The following is a 23,535-nucleotide window of genomic DNA, read 5'->3' as shown; positions in this document are numbered from 1 at the left end:
TCTTGTACATATTCCCTTTGTTCTGTTCAGTGATACATAATGTTATATTATTCAGCTGTACTGTAATTTATTCCACCAGTCCCTGTGGCAGAAACCATTGGCTGGCTAATCCAATACTCATTCCCAGTCTTTTCACTCTTGCTCCTATAGAGGCCAGATCCCTGCATCCCCGAAATATTTGCTTTCCCATCCTCCCTTGCTGCCAAGTGTGCCCTGGCCAATGAGTCAGAAGCAGAAGTCTGCTACAAGGTTTCTGGAAAGCTCTTGCTTTCTTCACAAGGGGAACAGATACCACTCCTTTCCCCTTCCTGACCAGAATATTGATGTGATATCTAGACTGTAACCATGAAAGAAATGCCAAGAGAATCACAGAGACGCTTGTTCTGACTGTGTGCTCACTCAACCAATGCCCACTGCAGCTTGCCTCCAGACTTGGTATGTGAGAAATGTAATTCCTTCTTTATTTCAGTTACTGCTACTCAGACTTCCTGGTACTTGCCCCTGACACATTCTTTTTCTTTCTCTTTTTTTTTAATGTGTCTTTTTTTTTTTTAATGTTTTACTATTTTAGAGAGAGAGAGAGAAACAGAGCCTGAGCGTGGGAGGGGCAGAGAGAGAGAGGGAGACCCAGAATCCGAAGCAGGTTCCAGGCTCTGAGCTGTCAGCACAGAGCCCATCACGGGGCTTGAACTCACGGACCGCGAGATGGTGCTGATAATGATTACATAACAATCCATATACCTAGGTCGTTGCTTAAAATTTTATGCAGGATAGGGGTGCCGAGGTGGCTCAGTTGGTTGAATAGTCTGACTCTTGATTTCGGCTCAGGTCATGCATGATCTCAGGGTCATGGGGTGGAGCACCTTGTACTGAGTGTGGAGACTACTTAGGATTCTCTGTCTGTCTGTCTGTCTCTCTCTCTCTCTTCCTCAGCCCCTCTCCCCAGGTTGTGCACGGTCTCTCAAATTAAAAAAAAAAAGTAAAATAAATGCCTAATGTGAAATTGCTATTCATTTTCAATTTTGATAGAGTCAGATTGCCTCTTAAGGAAGGTTTTCTTGGGGGCGCCTGGGTGGCTCAGTTAGTTAAGCATCTGACTTCAGCTCAGGTCACGATCTGATGGTTCGTGAGTTTTGATCTGATGGTTTGTGAGTTTGAGCCCCACATCGGGGCTTGGGATTCTCTCTCCCCCCTCTCTCTTCCCACCCCCCAACTTACATGATCTCTCTCTCTCTCTCAAAAATAAACTAAAAAAAAAACTTTTTTTTTGCCTCTCAAAGCTTTATTAACTACATTTTTATATCTTCAGATCTATGTGTACTACCATTACCAGTTCCAATATTATAGGTGATTTTTATTTCCATTTTTTTCTACCTTTGCCACTTTTTCTATAATAAGTATGTATTAAGAATCACAGAGAAAAATATTTTTTAAAAAGCAGAATTCAGGAATTCTGAGTTCTAGACTACCCAGCAGTCTCCTTACTAGCCTTGCAAACTTGGATAAGTCACTTTATCATTAAACCAGCAGGTTTGAGAAATGGGCAGTGTTGTGAGGATAGGAATGTGTAGGTGACAGGTTCACAGATAGTGGTTAGGTACCTTCGTCCCGACAGACCTTACGCCTGGACCCCACCTACACAAATATTCGGCCCTTCAGCAGATTCTGGGGTTAAGCTTTGGATAGAAAGGCCTTTGTAGCTGTTGTCTACTGCCTCTGGAATATTGAGTGTCTGGTTTTTTGTGTTATAACACAGGTATGTGTTAGCTGCCTCACTGCTTTATCCACCAAGAAATCCTTAGCCTAGGTCAAATGTTCTGAGATGCAAGGGTCCACAGAGAAGCCCAGGCAAGAGAAGAGAGAGGCCACAAAGCGCAGGAGGCTTAGGGTGCAGGCTTGGGAGTGGTAGCATGGCATCAGGCAGAGTTGCAAATTGCCTGAAGCTGGCCTACAGCCATATTTTATTTAGTTCCTAAAGTGCTCAAAATATTTTTTGATTAGTTGACATTTATAAACATTGAGTTCGGTTGCATGACAGTATGAATGAACATTTAATGCCACTGAATTGGACATTTCAAAACGGTTAAAATGGTAAATTTTATGTTCTTTAAAATCCATTTGTGGGGCGTGTGAGTGGCTCAGTTGGTTGAGCACCTGATCATCCGACTTTGGGTAAGGTCATGATCTCACGGGTTGTGAGTTTGAGCCCCACATTGGGCTCTTAGCTGTCAGTGCAGAGCCTGCTTCTGATCCTTTGTCCCTCTCTCTGCCCTAGCAGGGAGGGGCAGAGAGAGAGAGGGGGAGAGGGAGGATCCAAAGCTGGCTCTGCGCTGACAGCAGTGAGCCCGATGTGGGGCTTGAACTCACAAACCATGAGATTATGACTTGAGCCAAAGTCGGATGCTCAATTGACTGAGTCTCCCAGGTGCCCCTCAAAAAATAAACAGTAAAAAAAAAGTCCATTTGTAGATTGACATGTAAATGTAGTTATTTCTTTGTTACAAGACCAAGAAAAGCATTTTAAAAAATAACAATTCCAAACAAAGTTTCAAAAAGGAATACATTCAACTATAGTCCTCTTGGAAAGAATATTTTCATTGTATTTTTAAAAGTGAGAGCCAAACACTTTTATACTGTTAATAAAATGTTGGGGCGCCTGGGTGGCGCAGTCGGTTAAGCGTCCGACTTCAGCCAGGTCACGATCTCGCGGTCCGTGAGTTCGAGCCCCGCGTCGGGCTCTGGGCTGATGGCTCAGGGCCTGGAGCCTGTTTCCGATTCTGTGTCTCCCTCTCTCTCTGCCCCTCCCCCGTTCATGCTCTGTCTCTCTCTGTCCCAAAAATAAATAAACGTTGAAAAAAAATTTAAAAAATAATAATAAAATAAAATAAAATGTTAAAAAAAGAACAGTGGGTGATCCAGATTTTGAATGTCTGCTGAAAAACTGGAAGACCTAGAAACTTATCTGTAACTGGCAAGAAAGGCCAGGTTAATGCTATTGCAACAAATAATCACAAAACCTCAATGGTTTAAAACAACAGATTTACTTCTTGTTCCTGTCATGTGACCATTGCCTGTTGGGCAGTTTGGAGGAATGGCTCTATGCAAATAGTTTTGCTCAGAGACCCAGGTTGAGGGACCCCAAATGGGGTCCCAAATGGATCTTGAATATGGGGGCTAGTGTGCCGAGGGAAGACCTGAGCAAATAATCACAAGCTCCAAAGACTTCTCTTCCTGGAAGAGATGTATGTCATTTCTCCTCACGTAGTTTTGGCCAAAGCAGGGCATGTGGTCATGCTGGTCTTTAAAGGGGGCAGGAAAGTACAATCCTGCCGGGCACCTGGAAGGAGGGGAAACAGCTATGTCAGAAAACAACACAATAAAATAAATCATACAAATGAAAAGTACAACATAGGGAATAGGGTCAATAATATTGTAATAGTGTTATATGGTAAGTATTTATCGTGATGAGCACTGAGTAATGCATGGAATTGTCGAATTACTGTGTGATATGCCTGAAACAAACATAACATTGCATGTCAACCCTACTTCAATTAAAAAAAAGAACAAAACATACATGGGGCACCTGGCTGGCTCAGTCAGTAGAGCATGCAACTCCTGTTGTGAGTTCAAGCCCCACGTTGAGTGTAGAGGTTACTTAAAAAAAATAAATAAAATCTTAAAACAAAAACATAGTCAAACGACCACTAAGGACTCTTTAGATAAGGCATGAGCTCTTTGGGCCACCACGGTCCTCCGCACTCCTTAGTGAACTCCTAGCACTGCAGCCAAAGGTCAGAGGACAACTGTCATGCAGTCCCCTGGTGCCTTTATTCTATGCCAGACTTCTCTGGGGATCAAGGAGTTGAAGTTGTATTTAGTGAGATAGTCTAGACAAACCTGTGTTCAATTCCTGGCTATTGAGGGCAATAAACCTCTCTGAACCTCGCTTTCTTTCCCTGTAAGATAAAGATAATAATTAGACCAATCTCATAGCATTATTGTGAGAAATAAGGCAATGTTCATAAAACATTCAGTTCAGTGCCTGGTATATAATAAGCACTCAGAAGCCACTCTTAGGATTATGCCAAGTTAGTTTTTAAATCACATAATACATAGAAAGTTTCTTAATGTAAACATTCAAAAAAATTTGTTTTAATGTTTTTATTTATTTTTGAGACAGAGAGAGACAGAGCATGAGCAGGGGAGGGGCAGAGAGAGAGGGAGACACAGAATCTGAAGCAGGCTCCAGGCTCTGAGCTATCAGCACAGAGCCCGACATGGGGCTCGAACTCGCAAACCATGAGATCGTGACCAGAGCCTAAGTCAGATGCTTAGCCGACTGAGCCACCCAGGTGCCCCTATGTAAACATTTTTAAACAATCCAGAAAAAGTGAAAGTTTCCTTCAAATCTTTATATTATTGTCTTCCACAGAGGCAGTAACTACTATCAGATTGCTGTGCATTCTTTCTAGACCTTGTTCTGTGGTTTCACAAATGCTAATAAACACATATGCATATATAGGTTTTGGTATATTTTTAAGCATATATACTGTACATAATTTGCAAGATGCTCTTTTTTTTTTTTTAACTTTTTAACGTTTATTTATTCTTTAGAGAGAGAGAGACAGAGAGAGAGAGAGAGAGACAGAGAATCTAAGGCGGCTCATGTTGTCAGTGCAGAGACCAATGCAGGGCTTGAACTTATAAACCATGAACCATGAGATTGTGACCTGAGCTGAAGTCAGAGGCTCAACCAACTAAGCCACCCAGGTGACCCTGCAAGATGCTCTTTTTAATGAACAACATGCTCTGGGGATTTCTGTTATATATGTGTAGTCTTGTAATATATATTTAAAAAAAAAATTTAAATCCTGCAGATTACTAGGATTTCCCATGGATCCCAGAACTCTCAAACCACCTGGAAAGCTGTCTCTGTTGCATTACCTGGTGGCTTGCTTAAGGTCATGAAAGAATATTCCAGCCCTTCAGGGGTGTCTGAGGAGGCCAAACCCCTTTTCCTACTGGGGGCTATATTCTTCTTCCCTGGGCAGTAATGACAAGTAGGTAAATGAACAAGGACTTGAAGTCAGAGTCCTAGTTTCCAGTCCTAGCTGTGAGACCTTGGGCCACTTGCTTACCCTCTCTGAGCCTGTTTCTGAGAAGTGAGAACCGTGGTTGTTGTGAATATTAAATGAGATCATCTTTATAGAGAATATTAGTAAGGTTGCCTGGCTCATGGGCAGCATTCTGTAGAGTTTCAGGAGGTGATATGTTTGCAGAAAGTCAATGTCAGAGAAGGGAGGCATGCATTTCTAAGCCAGTAAGGGTCTCTTTAGACTTTTATATGGTAAGGAGCAAAAAGAAAAGATGTTAGCAGTCTGGCAGGCAGGCCAATTAAAACATTCAGGCTGGCTTTTCTTTTTTTTTCTTTTTTAATGTTATTTACTTATTTTGAGAGAGGGAGGTGTGAACGCTGGGGGAGGAACAGAGAAAAGGGGGAAGGAGAGAATCCCAAGCTCCAACTCATGAAGATCGTGACCTGAGCCAAAATCAAGAGTCAGATGCTTAACCAACTGAGCCACCCAGGTGCCCCAGTGACTAATTTTCAAAATCCCTCAAATACCTAAAGGGATAATGTGTAGTATTCTACCCTGTTTTATTTATTTATTTATTTATTTATTTATTTATTTATTTATTTATTTATTTTAAAGATTTTATTTACTTTTTAAAGAGGTATCATTAGTGTACTAGGTTTTTTATTTTTAATGCTTATTTATTTTTGAGAGACAGAGAGAGAGAAGAGAGAAGATAGAGAGAGAGACAGAGAGAGAACATGAGTGGGGAGGGGCAGAGAGAGAAGGAGACAGAATCCGAAGCAGGCTCCAGGCTCTGAGCTGTCAGCACAGAGCCCGGGTTCAGGGCTCAAACTCACAAACGGTGAGATCATGACCTGAGCTGAAGTCAGATGCCTAACCGACTGAGCCACCCAGGCGCCCCTAAAGATTTTATTTTTAAGTAATCTCCACACTCAACGTGGGGCTCAAACTCACAACTCCAAGATCAAGAGTCACATGCACCATCCACTGAACCACCTGGGCACTCCTATTTTATTTTAATTCCAGTGTAATTAACATACAGTGTTATATTAGTTTTGGGTATACAATACAGTGATTCAACAAATCCATATATTACTCAGTGCTCCTCAAGAAAAGTATACTCTCTTTCCCTGGTTTTCCTTTTCTTTTTTTTTTAAATAGGTTTCACACCCAGCCTGGGGCCCAATGTGGGGTTTGAACTCATGACCCTGAGATCAAGACCTGAACTGAGATCAAGAGTCGGATGCTTAACCAACTGAGCCACCAGGTGCCCCAGTAATCTCTGTTTTAAAGATCAAAGTTTCCATATTTGTATTATGGAAAATGTATACGTATTAAAATCTATCCTTAACACTGAATTTCTTTTGAAAAATAATACATGTACATGTTTAAAAAATTGTCAGTTCCAAAGGGTACTTTGGATGAATGAAAACTAAGCTGTTCTCCCACCCTGGCCCAAGTTCACCTCATTAACAATCATTAACAGTTTCTTATGACTCCTTCCAGACATAGACATAACCTGTGTATGTACAGTAAAACCATCCAGATATGTGTAGAGATAACTAGAGCAATAGAATATACCTTAATAGAAATAATCGCCCCATGGCATTGGTTCTCCTTCTTTACTCTTTCCATTTTCTGCACTTTGCTTTCTCCATCTACTGGTATCTCTTGGAAATTGCTCGGTGACTGTACACATAGATCTGCCTCATTTTCTCTATGGCTGCATGACAGTCCACTGTAAGAGTGCATTGTACTGCAGTACTATATCTAACCGGTTCCATACAGCTCTAGATTTGGGTTGTTTCCTCTCTTTCTAGTAGGAGCAGTGCTGCAATCCATGTTATTACATTAGAGCTTTGTTCGCAGGTGAGAATTTAACAGTGAAAGATGTTAAATACACAGGCATGTATTTTTAATTGCCCTTCATAAGTGATTAGCTATGTTTGGGAAAAACTGATCCACTTGATATTCTTAGGATCATTCCTTTCCTAATATTCCCTGTTCCCCAACTTCCTCCACCACCACCAGGCTGAGTTTTCTGGGATTTTGCCCATGTTTCTTCCTTCCCTGTTTCTCATAGCTTTGGGGAGAATTGGCAGGAAGAAAGGGTGAGGTAGTGTAGAAGAGGGGTATCCAGCTTTTGCTTGGCAGTGGAAAGAGAAGCAGGAGGCTGGGGACTCTTCCCTAGCTGACTCAGATAGCCAGATCAGGGTCTCTCAGCCTTGGCACTATTGACTTTTTGGTCAGAAAGTCCTTTGTCATGGCAGGGACATGGTGGTGGTGGCGTGGTGGTGGTGGTGGGGTCTCTCTCTTCTGCGTCTGTGAATCCCTGGCCTTTGCCCACTGGATGCCAGCCGTCCCTCTACTCGGTTGTAACTAAACCTGTTAAGTCCCCTGGGGGGAAATCTCCTCCGACTCCCCTGCCTTGACAGTTCACTGGTGGTAAATCATTCACTGAACATTTACTAAGTATCCAACACCTGGGGCCTGAGGGTTTCATGATCTGAGTGGGGAGGCTAGCACAGGAGAGTGCCAACTTGCTCTCTCCTTTGGAAGACAGTAACAGCCACTTGAGGGTTCTTGTCTACATTCACCCTCTGGTAATCCGTTTCCTCTTCCTTCCTTCCTACCTCCCGTTACACAACACAGTACATAAATACGGTCTCGTAAAACTTTCACATAATACATTGTCCTCATCGCTCCCAAGCTCGGAGATTCTCTAGGGGCAATAACTATTGTTTTAAATTTAGAACCCTTCCTATGCACTTACATACTGATTTTCACATACAGAAACCAGGAGTTTTGTTTTTTGCTTTGTTTGTTGAACTTGATTTTCTTTCTTTTTTTTTTTTTTTTCAATTAACAGTCCAAATAACAAATGGAGACCCATCCGTATCTGTGTAATTCTACCTCATTACTTTTTAAACTACTGCATGGTATTCTATATTATGTGCATATCACTAATCACTTTGCCAATTGATGAGCAATTACATTTTTAGTTTTTATTTTTTTTTAAATTTTTTTTTTCAACGTTTATTTATTTTTGGGACAGAGAGAGACAGAGCATGAACAGGGGAGGGGCAGAGAGAGAGGGAGACACAGAATCGGAAACAGGCTCCAGGCTCTGAGCCATCAGCTCAGAGCCCGACGCGGGGCTCGAACTCACGGACCGCGAGATCGTGACCTGGCTGAAGTCGGACGCTTAACCGACTGCGCCACCCAGGCGCCCCTTTAGTTTTTAAATATTTTAACAAAGCTGACAATGCTGCAGTTGAACACCGTGGTATAGGCTTCTTTGTTAAAAAAAAAAAGTGGCTATCAACCAAGAAGTGCTATTATTGTTTTGGGTGATACACAATTTTAATAGTGATTGCCAAATAGCCTTACACAAAGAGCCGTTTCACTTAAAATTCCCTCCAAACGTGATTAAGAATAGCCAAGACTGTTATCATAGGCCATCTGGGTTCAATTACAATCTGTAAATTTAAAGTTTTGCAAATCTGCTCTCATTAGCATTTCAATTTGGAGAGTCAATTTGTAAAAGGCAAATCTCTTAGTCCACCCTTTAAGAACTCTTCCAGGGGCTCTTCATTGCCAACAGAATAAACTCCAAACCCTTAGAATAGCTGGCACGATCCGGGCAGAGGGGTGCGGGGGTGGGATGGAATGGGTGGGGTGTTGGAATAGGTGGGTGGGTGTCCTTACTGTAGAAAATTTTAGCAGCTTTTCTCTCTGGGTTAAATTTCATCCGAAGCTTTCTTAGTCCCAGATGCCTGGTTGGGGGCTCCGGGGCCAGCAAAGTGCCCCAGTCTGTTGGATGGGTGACGGAGAACAGAGACGGCATCCAGATCATCTCTGATCCCAGCCCTTAATAGGAACCTCATAAATGCTGAATGAGCTAGGCCGATGCGGCAGTGGGCCCTGGAGGGGGCAGAGGGACGCTCTCACTTGGCTCCTGGGGCGGCCGCGAGTCTCCAGTCTGGGGCCAGACCCTGCTCAGGGAGCGACAGGGGACGCGCCCGGGTCTCAGCAGGCTGCTGCCGGTCCCCTCCACGGAGACGCTCCAGGTGCTCCTTTACCAAATTCTCTGCAAAACTTAACGGGAGACCACATGCCTGGAATGAGAACTGACCGAGGCGTCTGTGTATTGCCTTACAGAATGCTCATGGTGACCAACAGAGGGCCCAATAACACACCGAGGGACGTGGACAGGACCGGGCTGGAGCACCACTTAGCCCCTGAAGTGCTTCGGGCAATCTTTGGGGGGTCCGTGTAGGAGTTTGACAAATTACCTTTTAAAGTAGTAACGACACGAAAGGGGCCCCCACACCCCCAGCAATTCGAACACTGAATGGCAATGGGGGTGACGCACAGGATGTTGCACTAAAGGACCAAGCCGAGCGGAGACTTTACGGTTCCTTGGCAGCAAGAGAGAGGGAAGACCTCAGCGAACTCCCACGAGCCCGCCATGGGACCGGCCTGCTGCAGCACTTGCCACGAACAAGCAGGGTGGACATCTGTGTCCTCAAACTCGGCAGCAGTTTTCACGGGCGACCTTTTTACACGATCTTAGGTACGCGACGGCCGCTACTTTCCCCTTCGGTGTTCCCTTCACTGTGGTCCAACAATAGTGCTGACTAATGGTGAGAGCCAGCAAGTGCCCTTAGGCGGCCGTATGGAAATAAAAAAGTTGCTATAAGAAGAAAAAACCCAAACAACGGGAACTTTACCACTTGGCTTCCCTGCTACCAAACTGCAGAACAGGCGGGAGAGGGGGCGGGAGAGGGGCCTCAGGGCCAGACCCAACAAGTGGGGGAGAGAAAGGAAAGAGGACGGAAGCCGGGGCCAGAAAGAGCCTCAGGATCTCCCCAGAGGGCACGGAGGCCCTGGGGCTCGGTCTCCTTGGCACAGTCCAACCCCCGCGTCAATCAGCTCCTCCTCGCTTTGTGATTGGCCAGGGGCTCCCTTGGCCTCCCTGGCGCCCACCTCCTAGTTGCTTGGGGTTTACTTCCCCAAAGTACACGGGCCCCACCTTGTGGAGCAACCGCTCCTGCATGGAAAACCGATCTCCGCCCAGGGGAACACATTTTATCGAATGGGAGCGGCCCCACGCACTTATTGGCTACTATGGGTATCGGTTAAAGAACTCCCCGCCCTCTTTTTGACGTACCTTTAAGTAATTGGTCTTTCTCAATGCCAATCTGTTACTAGGGAAACGAGATCCTCACAGTCTCATAGGCATGAGTCTAAGCCAATCAAGAGCCACGCCTTCATCCTGCGGCAGTACCCAATTGCTGCTCGAAGAGCCCGGAGGACGCAGTCGGGATTGGTCACCAGCCTGCTCGACCTGGCCGCAACAAGTTAGGCTGAGTCGCGGTTATATAGACCGGCGACGGAGCACGCGTGTGTGCGGACGCAGTTGCGTGAGGGGTTTTTGCCTTCTGCCGTGCTGTGGAGCAAAGCTTGTTCCTCTCCCGCTCAGCCGCGCAGGTACTCTGGGGTGTGGGCGGGGCGGGGCGGCCCAGGGACGAAGACGAGCTGGGACGGTTGTGAGAGGGAGGAGAAGTCCGAGCGACGGCGGCGGCCGCGCGAGGCATGCACACCACCCCCCCAAACGGCCGCAGGCGGGCGCACGGGCGCGCGGAGTTTCCCCGCCCCCTCTTCGCCGCGCTCCCACCGGTCGGCGCGCGTGGCCGTGTCCGCGGCCGCCTCGTGCGCGTGCCACGCCCAACGGCCGCGCGGGGCGAGAGCGAGCCGCGGCCGCCGCCCGGGCTCCAGAGCGATCTCGGGGGCCTGGGGCCTCGCGCGGCGGCCTCGCCGGCCTTTCCCGCCCGCCGCCTCCCTCCCGCGCGCCCGCAGAGCCTTCCCTCCCCTGGCGAGGGGCTCCAGTTTGGCCCGGACCCGAGGAGGCTTTTATTTTGGGGCGGGGCGACACGAAAGCGCGATGAGGGTTTTTCGACTCGGGAAGCAGAAGTGCAGCGCTTCGGCTTCGCAGGGAGTTAAAGGGGGAGCAGCGAATGCATGGATAGTGAGAGGAGATAATAACCCTTGTGTTTTCTAAGCCCCCACTGTGTGCCAGGCACTGTGCTGAGCAACTTGTGTGGCTCTCATGCACTCCCACGAGGATCCGAGGAGGTAGGTGCGGGGATTTGCCCTATGGCAGTGGATTCGGTGGGCCCGCGGTGGAGAGGCGTGCTCAGAGGCACACAGACGGTAAGAGGCAGGTGCTGGTTGGAACCCGCGGGCCGTCTGACTCCTAGTCCCGCAGCCTCCTTTCGTCCTTGTGCCAGCGCCCTGCGCGGCTCCAGGGCGCCGCTGTCCCCGGAGCCCTGGTCCCTGGGGGCAGCAGCATCAGCCTGGCGAGGCCAACTGCTGCGAAGAGTGCATTGGCGTTTGTACTGGAGCCACTTGTGGGCTTCAGGGAGACGCGGGTTGGAAGTGGGATTATGACAAAGGACACGAGAGGCTTTGGGCTTTCCTTTCTACGTGTATTCGCACGGAGGGACGTGCCGCCCTCCACGCTTCCGGAAAAAGGATAGAATCGAATGAATACGTGCGAATGAACGTGGACGGTGTTCCTCCTCGGATTTGATACGGGTGGTGGGAAAGTCCCGCCAGCAGCCAGTTAGGCTCCGAAATTGGTCTAGACCTTGAAACCTTTTTCTTGTCTTCACCGGGGCAGGCTTTTGAGAAGGACCTTCGGGAGGATCGTTTAACTTCCTCGTTTTGTAGTTGGAGAAAATGCGAGTCAGAGCGATGAGTTTCACATCTCGCCCGCCTGCGTGGGTTGAGATGTGAAGTTGGGACGGAAAGGATGGTGCCCAGTTAACAACGTAAATTTAACCACTGGAGCTTATGCTAGGTGAATTACAGGTGATTGAGAGGTGTTGGAAGTCTTGCCCTTACGCCAGTCGGGACCTGGCAGTCGGGACCTGGCAGTCGGGATCTTCTGCGGATGAAAGCCTCTCTGCATTCAGTTCATGTGTTGAGCGTTTCCTGTTAGGTTCCTGTCTGTATGCTGCAAATACAGAAGTCACCTTTAAAGACGAGTACAGGTTTGCGATATTTGAAAGGCAGTATGCTCCTTGGCTTAATAAAATAGTTGTAGGTCCAGGGGCGCCTGGATGGCTGTTGGTTAAGTGCCCGACTGGACTTGGGCTCAGGTCACGATCTGTTGGTGAGTTGGAGTTCCCCCTCGGCCTCTCTGCGCTGACGGTGCAGAGCCTGCTTGGGATTCTCTCTCTCCCTCTCTGCCCCTCCCCTGCTCGTCCTCACTTTCTCTCTAACTAAACTTAAAAAATATAGTTGTAGGTTCAGATCATTACTTGACATCACAAATATCTCTACTTGAGAGAAAAAAACTACAATAAAAGTTTTGGGACTAGCTCTTGTGAATTAATTTTGCTTGGGATGGCTTTCAGCCTTCCTTCAGAGCTTTTAGGATTGGTCTTTAAAGAATTTTTTTGTAGTAGGAGGGAATACATAATTTACATCCTTGTTAGGAAATTAAAAAACTACAAAGAATCAATATTTGTAAGTGTTTCCATTTCCCAGTACTTTCCATGTTTGTTAACAGAAAGTAGCAATAGATAAATCAAAATACTGTATGGCCAAGTTTTTTGTTGATGTTGCCATAAATAACAGATTGCTTTAGAATGTAACATTGTTTTACTTAGAACTGGCCTTCTCATGTAGCCATTTTAGTTACCTTTATTTAGTTGGGGTTGCCTGTTGAGTTAGCATTAGGTTTCAAATGTTAAAACATGACATAGAAACTGTTAGTTTTTTAAATCCAGCTGATGGTTATCACTGCTGGGAGTAGAATGTATCAGAATGAAATATCCTTATGCATTGAGAGAAACTTTTGTTTCTCTTTCAAGTATTTCTTAACCTGTTCTTTGCCTCAGGCGAATGGTTATCAGTTGGTCAGGAATATGAAAACCGAGGTATTTTACAGATTGGTAGCCTGGTTGATCTCTTGTGCGTGCGTTTATTAGGAACAAACGGAGCAAATTGTGATAATACAAGGCTGGTGAGCCTCCCTTCTTCCCAGCCAAGTCACGTTACTTTTGTTATTAAATCCTGTGTGTCTAAGCTCTTGTGCTTCTAACTGATAGAAAAGTAGGCACTTCTTTGTTCTTTAACTCACATTCAGTTGGCTGTTCTCAGCTGACAGTCTGCTAAGGGTGCATCAGAAGATTTGGTAATGTTTGTTGCTGACCTACTTGCGGTCGTTTTTTCTTTTTTCTTTCCTTGTAATTTACGTTATTATTTTGTTCTTTTAGTACTTTGCATAGAAAGCAAAGGGTAGAGGTTAGTTTTAAATTTTTATAGGTTCATGCCTTAAACTTAAATTTTTATAGGTTTATGAATTGTATGTGGTTCTTAGGATGGTTGGGGCAATGTTAAAAGATGAAATTTAATATAAAGCCTGAATTTGTGACCAAAACCAATTTTTTCTTTTTGCCAGTTTAATTACCTCCTTGATCGTTCAACCTTTTGTAATTAGATTTTTTTTTTTTTAATGATATTTCAGAATTCACACATGCATTGTGTGTTCTTTTGCAAAGAGAATTGTCAGAGTAAGTAGGTTTAAAAACTGCTTTCCCCCCCTCCCCTGGCTAGTCAGTTCATAGCTAGTAGGAAAAACCTTTAGTTGCAACACTGCCCTTCCAGCCATGGAGTTAAATTTAGATTCAGCAACTGTAATCTCACTTGTAGTTGCTGATCACACTGGTGGTTAACTAGGTTTATTATGTTTTTCAAATCTTAAAAATCACCTGTTTATTTTTTTTTAAGTATCCTTGGACACCCTGTTTGGCCTGGGTGGGGAAAGCTGAATTGCAAGCCAGGTGATAATGGTGAAGAGCCAGGAATAATCTGCACATGAAGAGTGGCCTTTATAAAACAAAGTAATTAAAACATTTTTCTCACAGATTGTGGCCTTAGTGTGTTTAGATGAATTGATTTCCCCTTTCATCCTCTGGCAGTTTGTCATGTTGTACTATTGTTCAGCTGCTCGGCTTGTTGTGTTTCAGGTATTTAAAAAAGTAAATGCTAGAGATGGCTCAGAGAAAGTGGCTTCCTAGATGGGGCACACTGCAACTCTGGGGATGTTAAATGGCTACTTAACAGCATCATTGTGTATTTGTATAGCCCTTTATATATTCTAAAAGTGCTTTTACGTGTCTTAGTAGTCTTATGTTTTTGCTTACAAAGGGAATTGAGGCTCTGAAACCCAAAAAGTTGTCTGTTTTGTAAAGCTTATACGTCTAGCAGTGAACTGTAGACTGTAGCTATTTCCTTATTCAAGAAAGTTTGTAAGATTCAGAATCTGGAGTCCAAAACCTTTCCAGGCTTTTTTAGGCTGTGACTCAAGTATACCCTGTGTTCATGGACTCTCTGAGCCTGCTCTGTGATTTGTGCAATCTAAAGGATGGGAAATTCATGTTTTCAGGAATTTCATAGATGAGGCAGTAGTATTAACCATAAAGTGTTTTTTCACCTCACTGAGAAAGAACATACACTGTTGCCCAATTATAAGTCCAGCCGATTAGCTTTTAACTTTGGAGTGGGGAATGGATGGATGTTAAAAAACCAAGAAAAGCTAGTAAATTGTTAGTTTTTTTCAGTTCCTTTTGAAGTTTTTTTCTTTTGAGAAAACTTGAATTTGAGATAGCTAGAAATTGATGTTGAATAAAATACTATTAACGAAATGATTGCCCTTAGATTTCCTTAGTTTTTCCACTAACGTCCTTTATCTGTTCCAGGATCCAATCTAAGATAACACATTGCAGTCTCTTGAGTCTCTCTCTGATCTGTCACAGTTTCTTTTCTTTCTTTGTCTTTTATGACCTTGACACTTGATCTAAATTTGGGTACACTTGGTGTTATAGGTAGACTGAGGTTATGGATTTGGGGGAAGAATACAGAGGTGACTTAGCCTTCTTATCACATCAAGGGGTACATAATGTACTGGTTGAATTTAACCTTGGTCGATTAAGTGGTGTCTACCAGGTTAGGATTTTTCCCCTTGTTTTCTTTGTTAAAAACCAGTCCCCAAGGAAGAGGAGAATCAGAATTTGTGGACATAAATTAGCTATGTATTAAAGCTATTATTGTAATTACTAAATATTTGGGGGGGGGGGGGAGACACTTCAAAGTTATGCTAATATATGTTAGCTCTGTTTCTTAAAGGTTTCTTAAGCATATGTTAATTTGTTTCTATGTTTCTTAGCATATGTTAATATGTTTCTTTAAAGGTTCCTTATAGCATTTATTACTGGATCTTGCTTGTGGCTATTATCTTAGTGTAATGGTGATTCTTTATTTCCTTTGTTCCCTCTGTTTGAAATTCTTCTGTAAGGCAGCTTTGTCTCCTTCCCCTTTATTTTTTTATTGACTTTATTTTCTTACTCATTAAATTTTTTATTTAGGCATTTATTTTTGTTAATGGATATTTTATTCTTTGGTTTGTAATCCAATGTTATCTAAGTTATTTTTGCTTTTTTACTTACTGCTCAAATTGGTGCAGTTTTGGCTCTTGTGTCCTTTTAACATTGCCCTGAGGTTTTTTTTTTAAACACTTTCATTTTTTTAAAAAAAATTTTTAATCATTTTTGAGAGAGGGAGAGACAGAGCTCAAGCAGGGGAGGGGCAGAGAGAGGGAGACACAGAATCTGAAGCAGGCTCCAGGCTCTGAGCTGTCAGCACAGCCCTGAGAGGGGCTCTAACTCACGAACCGAGAGATCATCACCTGAGCCAAAGTCAGATGCTTAACTGACTGAGCCACCCCTTAAAACATTTTCTTTATTTACCGGGTAGTTCAGGCTCACCTTGTATTTCGCCTTTCCCAGCCCTAAAGTCAACCATTTCTCCAAGGAACTATCAGGAAGAATTAAAGGGAGGTGCAGGTGGTAAACGTGTAGAGTTTAGAAAACAGATTGAACAGTAGATCCCGTGATGGTGATACTGCTCTTGCTATGAGTACAGACAGTGGCTTTTGTATTAAAGTTTCTCTGGTTTTGGGAAAACATTTTGGTTTCTCTTACTGCCTTAATTTCAAATGTTTGAATACATAGCATAACCTTGCTACAAAATTTATGATAATTTAATATATATTCATATTAGTGCACACAAACCCTTGGTGTTTTTTTTCTTAGTGTTTTTGATAAATTATTAAGATAGGGCAAAAAGACGACTTAAACGTCCTAGTACTTAGAATTGACAGTTAACAATTTGCATCACTTTTTTAAGTAGGACTCCTTGTTTTTTCTTTATTTCTTTTCTCTCTCTCTCTCTCTCTCTCTCTCTCTCTCTCTCTTTTTCTCTCTTTTTCTCTCTTTCTTTCCTTATTTAGAGAGAGCTTGGGGGTGGAGGGGCAGGAGAGGGGGAGAGAGAATCCCAAGCAGGCATGGAGCTCCATACCATGAACTGTGGATCATGACCTGAGCTGAAATCAAAGAGATGGAAGCTTTACCAACTGAGCCCCCCCAGGTGCCCCCTATGTTTTCTAGAATTTTTATGTAAGCTGTATCATACAATATGTGCTTGTGAAAAAAGTTATATTCTGTAAATACACCGAATGTTATCCATTCACCTGTTGATGGATGTTTGGTTGGTTTTCAGCTTTAGGGTGTTACAAATAAAGCTTTCTAAGAAACTGACTAACTTTTCTTAAGTGGTTGCACCACTTGACGCTCCCACCAGCAGAATTTTGAGTATATCCTGAGAGTTTCTGTATATCCTGGCCAACCTCGGTCAGCATTTATTTTGGTCGTTCTGACAGGTGTAGTGGTACCTTACTGTGGTTTTAATTTGCATTTCTTTGATTACTAAGGATGTTTAGCATTTTTCATGGGCTCATTTGGCATTCAAATAATTTCTTTGGTGGAGTGTTTTTTCATATCTTTTGCTCATATTTTATGGGATTGTTATTCGGTTATGAGAGTTCTTATAGATAACAAGTTTTCCTATCATATATGCTTTGAAATATTTATCCCCCAGTCTAGCTCGTGTTTTCATTCTCTTAAAAGTGTCTTGCAGGGCAGAAAGTTTTACAGAATCTACAGTATCAGTGTTCATATAGATTATGTTTTCAGTGTAACTAGAATCTTTGCTCAACCCAAGGTCATGCAGATTTTATAGTTCTAGATTTTACATAAAACCATTTCGAGTAAACTTAATGTGGTGCGTGAAGTGAGGTTCATTTTTTCCAATGTATGGATATGCAATTCTTCCACCATTTGTTGAACAGAGTATCCTTTTTCTACCGAATTATCTACCGAATTATCTGCATTTATGTTAAAAATCCCAGTTGCCCCTTTATATGTGGGTATATTTCTTAGCTATTTTGTTCTATGGATCTATTTGTCTGTTTTTACTTATAGACTACTTTAAAAATAAATATACCAATGCTCTATTCTTTCCATGTCCTTGCAAATGGCAAGATTTCATTCCTTTTGATGGCTGATAATGTTCCATTTTGCGTGTGTGTGTATGTGTATGCACACACCACATCCTTATCCATTCATTAGTCGATGGACATTTGGGCTCTTTCCATAATTTTTTTTATTTTTATTTTTTTATTTTGAAAAAGTTTATTGTATATATTTTTTGAGAGAGCGTGTGTGTGCCCACGCAAGTAAGGGAAGGGCAGAGGGAGAGGGAGGGAGAGAACGCTAAGCAGTCTCCACGCTCAGTGCAGGCCCCACAAGGAGCTTAACCAGCTGAGCCACCCACGTACCCTGGCTCTTTCCCTTATTCTGAGTGAAATAAGTCAGTCAAAGACAAATATCGTATGATTTCGTTCAAATGTGAAATTTAAGAAACAAAACAGATGAACATAGGGGAAGGAAAAATAAGATGAAAGCAGAGGGAAGCAAACCATAAGAGACTTTTTAACTATAGAGAACAAACTGAGGATTGATGGAGGGAGGTGGGTGGGGGATGGTCTAAATGGGTGATGGGCATTAAGGAGGGCACTTGTTGGGATGAGTACTGGGTGTTATGTAAGTGATGAATCATGAAAATACACTTCTGAAACTAATACTACACTATATGTTAACTAACTTGAATTTAAATTAAATCTTGGAAGAAAAAAACTGGAAATGGCTGCAGAATACAAATCATGATAAAAACAAAAACAGATGAAGGAAACCAAAAGGGTAGATTGGAGTAAGAGTTATCATAGGTGATGAAGTTATTCCAAAGTACCTCATTTGCAGTCAAACTATAGTTTAAAGCATAAATTAGATAATCAGTTATGCTCCTATGGGTGTATTTTTAAAATTAATTCTACCAAGTAAAAGCATCTGTTTACATAAACTAAGTATCACAGTTGATGACATATAGTAAGATTTTTACATATAAGCAGAATAATTTGAATGGTTTTCTTGTCCAAATGGAATTTCTGCTGGGATACTCCATGTATCAGGCTAATTTTTAGGCCTTAAATATTAAAAGAAGAAAATCTGATCCAATGGAAGTAACAAATACTTCAAAGTTAGGACTAAAGTATTTATTGTGTACTGTATATGACAGCATAATGTTAATAAAGCTTTTCATAAGTAGAAAAGTACTATGAACAATATCTAATGTTTTGTGTATACTAAAAACACTTTTAAAAGTTTAAAAGCTATTATACAGTACATACTCAGCAACTGACTTTTCATTTTAACATTGTTTTTGAGATCTATTTCATGCTGACTTTGACCACTATAAATAGGATGACTTTATGTCTTGGTTTCCTAGGGACAGCCCTAATTCACTCCAGTTAACCTGGCATAATTATAAATAGTACTGCTTTTCAATCTTTGTCAGTGCCCCATGTGATTATCTTAGATACAGTGTTTGAATGATCTGTATAAACTGCACCCTAATCCATTTCCTGTTTGACAGATAGCATAGGTTATTTGTGTTATGTTTCAGAAATAGGGTGGCAGTTAATTTCTCGCTTTATCTCTTGTGCCTGTGGGTGTTTCTCTTGTGTATGTGTCTAGAAAAGATTGCTGGATTCATTGGAGCATTGTTGATTTTATTAGATAACTTCTCCACTGTGGTGGCAGCAGTTGGCATTTCTTCAGCTTTGCCGGTTCTCTTTTCCCAACTTCTTGACAGTGTTGAACATTGACTGATATTTTAATATTTCAGGGGATCTTCTGTGAGAAGTGATAGGTTTTAGTTTGCGTTTTATTGGTTACTTAGTTTATCATTTCTTGCCCATTTACTTTCCTGAGAATTGGCTCTTCCATTTCCTTTGCCTGTTTTTCTCTTGGGTTATTCTTTATTTTAGTGATTTGTATGAGAGTTCCATATGCATTCTTACGCAGATCATAAGATATTTTGCTCTTTTGACTTTGCCTAGAGTAAGCCCTTCCATTAAAAATTCAGGTGGAAGGGTGCTTGGGTGGCTCAGTCAGATAAGCATCTGACTTCAGCTCAGGTCATGGTCTCACAGCTCAAGAGTTCAAGCCCCCGCGTTGGGCTCTATGCTGACAGCTCAGAGCCTGGAGCCTGCTTTGGATTCTGTGTCTCCCTCTCTCTGACTCTGTCTCTCTCCTCTCTGTCTCTGTCTCAAAAAGAAATAAAAACATTAAAAAAAAAAAATTTTTTTTAAGTGTAGTTGATCTGGTTTACATCAGATCATAGTAATAGTACCATAGTAATGGGAAATCTTAAAACTTGAAAAACACAAGTTATATGACGTGATCTCACGTCCAACTGTAACTTTGAAGTTCTGAAGAATTTAGGATCAGTAAGAACATCTGAAATTATCTTCTTCTTTTTTTTTTTCTTTTTTTTTTGTTTGACTATGATCCAGGGAAAAATATAGCAATTTCTCATTCTGGTTTAGTCTAAGTATATTTGTTTAAGACCTAGGATCCAAATTCTTTTTACTGATACTCTAGTAACCATGCCTACAGGTAAACTACTCTCCAGTATGACTAGGAAGGTATTCTGTATTGATCTAGTGCCTGTAATCTGGGGAAAATGTGGACTGGCCTTGAACTAATTTCTTAGGTTTCAGTGAAATAGGTAGTAAATTGGACAGATATTCAAGAATAACGCAGGGGTGCCTGTGTGACTGAGTTGAGTGTCTGGCTCTAGGTTTCGGCTCAGTTCATGATCTCACATTCTGCGAGTTCGAGCCCCATGCCCAGCTCTGTGTAGACAGCTTTGGAACCTGCTTGGGATTCTCTCTCTGCCCCTTCCCTGCTCGTGTGCCCATGTGCGCATGCTCGCTCTCGCGCGCGCTTGCGCTCTCTCTCAAAATAAACTTTTTAAGATAAAAGGATAATGGCAGATGCACTAGATGAAGATAAACATATGTCCACAAATTGTTCAGGAATTAACCAATCAAATTGTTTTCCTGTCCTTTGAGAAAACTGAAATAAAATGTCTTGCCTTTTTTACTGTAATTGATCTGTACATGTGTTTGCCTGTATGTTTAATTTGAGGATGATTTTATTCCTCAAATGAAAAGTTGGATTATCTCCTACCAGATATTTTTCCCAAAAAGTTTTATTTTGATAATAACAATAATTGAGGACTTAGTGTTTGCTGCCTTTCTTAATACTCAAAAGATACTTTGTCATTGTGAGGACTTTGAGGTGGTAGATAATTTTTTTGAGTAAAAAAAACATTTTGTTAGCTCACCCTTTTTCAGATTATATTCGGTTTCATCAAGAAATGAACTAAGCATAGCATTTTTAGCTTTTTATGGTTTCTCTTAAAGATATTAGAAGTTTTCCCTGATACTAACTAAAAATGTGATCACATGTGCCTCCTGTATGTCAGAGCTATATTTATCACCCTTGAATCTAGTATTGCAACAAATAAGAATGTGCTTGTAATCTTAGAAGTGGAACACTCTTAATTGGGTTTAGAAATTTAGAGAGGGGTGCCTGGGTGGCTCAGTCGGTTAAGGGTCCGACTTTGGCTCAGGTCATGATCTCACAGTTCGTGAGTTCGAGCCCTGCGTCAGGCTCTGTGCTTACCACGCGGAGCCTGGAGCCCAGTTTGAGTTCTAGGTCTCCCTGTCTCACTGCCCCTCCTCTGCTCACACTCTGTCTGTCTCTCTCTCAGAAATAAACATTAATTCGTCAGGCTCTGACAACTCAGAGCCTGGAGCCTGCTTCAGGTTCTGTGTCTCCCTCTCTCTGCCTCTACCCCACTTGCACTTTGTCTCTCTCTCAAAACATCAAAAATAAACATTAAAAAAAATTCAGAGAAATTATGATAAGGTACCTGCTGGAAATATGTACCTTTGAAGTTCTTATAATCATTTTAAAGAAATTAATTTTTGAGAATAATAATGAATTCATCAGATTACAATAAACTTGAATAAAAATCTAACCTGGTCTGTGGGGGTTTTATTCTTATGCTTATTTTTTAAAACCAAGAATTGCTAAAGTGTCTTGTCTTTGAGTTGGTTTTAGCTAAATAATTCAGTTTTTTCCCCTGCCATTTTTCCCCTGTGTACTTGATCTTTAAAGTTGAACATCTTCACCATTTTTTTCCAGGTTGAATTGACCAAAGCAATGGTTATGGAGAAGCCTAGTCCCCTGCTGGTCGGGCGGGAATTTGTGAGGCAGTATTACACGCTGCTGAACCAGGCCCCAGACATGCTACACAGGTAAAACTTTTTTTTTTTTTTTTTTTTTTAAACCATGCATGATCTAATGTTTTTTAGTATGTAGCTACTTATCCTTCAGAGTCTCTTGTCATGCACTTTGTAGACTTGTTGCATATATGTGCTTTGTACATAAGAGCCAATAAATGATGGCTATTAAAATTAAATTTTTAAGTAGAATATACAAGTATAAAGAAATTAGACTAAGTCACCTAAACTTACACATTATCAGAAAAATCATGGCTGAAAATGTAAAAATATGGTATTTATGCTTTTGTTTCTGTTTTTTGTGGTGTTTTTTGGTGAATCATGAATATTTTGTAAGAATGTATTGAAGACTATTCCTACAGTAACATTTTTGTGTCCATGTGCTTTTAAAAATTAGGGTAACTTGGAAATGTGGTATAGGCTTGTAAATTAACAGTTTATGAAATAAACACAAAAAGCTCTAGTAAAACCATGTTTACAATTTTTCTTTGTATATGCAAACATTTTTAACATACTGTCTTTTAGTTTTTTCACTTGATAATTTGGGGGGTCATCTCATAAGGGTAGTACATGTATCATATTAATTTTAGTATTCACGTATTTTTTATTTTATAGAGATATATAGCATCTTTTAATCCCCGGTGGTGAATTTGTTGGTTGCTTCCATTATTTCTTCTTACAAACAGTCCAGCATTATACAAAGCTATAAATATACAGGTTGATTTATAGACTTGTTAGAATAATTTCTTAGAGATGCCAAAATGTGTGTTTGCTGGACCAGACTATTTCCCTCGTTACTTTGACCAGCTTGCATATTGGATATTACGTCCTTATTGGGTGAAAAAGAAAATTTATAAATTTGAGTCCTTGTTGTGAAAATGGAAAATATATATATTTTTGAGAATTTACAATTTTCTGCTCTCACCTGTTTCCTATTGATCTTTACTAAAACCTTTTAGTAAGACATTATTAGGTAGTTAACTTTATTTTGCAGGTAAGGATGTAAGCTGTTAAAAATTTGCTGGTGTTGGGGTGCCTGGGTGGCTCATTCGGTTAAGCACCTTTGGCTCAGGTCATGATCTTGTGGTTCATGAGTTCCAGGCCAGCGTCAGGCCCTGTGCTGACAACTCAGAGCCTGGAGCCTGCTTCACAGATTGTGTATCTCCTCTCTCTGCCCCTCCCCCTCTCATTCTCTCTCTCTCTCTCTCTCTCTCTCTCTCTCTCTGTTTCTCTCTCTCAAAAATAAATAGAAAATTAAAAACAAATCTGGTGTTGACATGACTTAAGTGATTGAACAGGTTTTCACATGTTTTTTTTCCCTTTTTTCTTTTTGTGTTTTATGTCAAAATTTGTTTCTATGTCCTCAGAGATTAGGTAACTTTGGACTTTGAAAAGGAGCAAGGGGTGCCTGGGTGGCTCAGTCAGTTAAGCATCCTACTCTTGATTTCAGCTCAGGTCATGATCTCACAGTTCATCAGTGTCAGCGGGGAGCCTGTTTGGGATTTTTTGCTCTCCCTGTCTGCCTCTCCCCTGCTCTTGCTTGCTCTCACTCTCTCAAATTAATACATAAAACTTAGGAGAACTAAGTGAAATTAATATAGTCCTTGTCGATACATTTATTGACTCAAGACCTTTTTTTTTTCACATTTTATCTTGAAGTACAACATACATACAAGCGTATCTCATTTTATTGTGTTTCACTTTATGGTGCTTTGCAAATACTGTGTTTTTTGGCAGTTATAAGTTTGTGGCAATCTTCAGTCTAGCAAGTTTATTGGTGCCATTTTTCCAGTATTTGCTCATTTTGTGTCTTTG

The 23,535-nt window shown here is 41.8% G+C and overlaps 1 protein-coding gene and 1 long non-coding RNA gene across 5 annotated transcripts in view; one reads left to right on the top strand and one right to left on the bottom strand.

Annotated features, from left to right (window-relative positions):
- Positions 1–3,021: 3,021 nt before the first annotated feature.
- LOC125160260 (uncharacterized) lies at positions 3,022–10,357 on the bottom strand. The gene is made up of 3 exons (XR_007150183.1): positions 10,270–10,357; positions 3,898–3,956; positions 3,022–3,337 (listed from the first exon to the last, which is right to left on the bottom strand). It is a non-coding gene; the product is annotated as an uncharacterized LOC125160260 (long non-coding RNA).
- G3BP1 (G3BP stress granule assembly factor 1) overlaps positions 10,299–23,535 on the top strand; it is a 36,584-nt gene continuing 23,347 nt past the window's right edge. Inside the window, exons 1-3 of one of the 4 annotated variants that reach the window (XM_047849001.1) lie at positions 10,850–11,234; positions 13,899–14,011; positions 21,623–21,735. In XM_047849001.1, coding sequence (XP_047704957.1) covers positions 21,641–21,735 — 95 coding nt within the window. In that variant the 5' untranslated portion in view covers positions 10,850–11,234; positions 13,899–14,011; positions 21,623–21,640. Of the gene's footprint in view, positions 10,590–10,849; positions 11,235–11,326; positions 12,155–13,898; positions 14,012–21,622; positions 21,736–23,535 lie in introns of those variants that run through there. The other 3 variants (XM_047848985.1, XM_047848993.1, XM_047849010.1) reach the window with 3 other exon arrangements.

The sequence above is a fragment of the Prionailurus viverrinus genome, chromosome A1 (assembly GCF_022837055.1).
Source record: "Prionailurus viverrinus isolate Anna chromosome A1, UM_Priviv_1.0, whole genome shotgun sequence".
Lineage (NCBI taxonomy): Eukaryota > Metazoa > Chordata > Mammalia > Carnivora > Felidae > Prionailurus > Prionailurus viverrinus.
The sequence above is the reverse complement of the archived record's forward strand: the minus strand, read 5'-3'. Positions and strand labels throughout refer to the sequence as shown.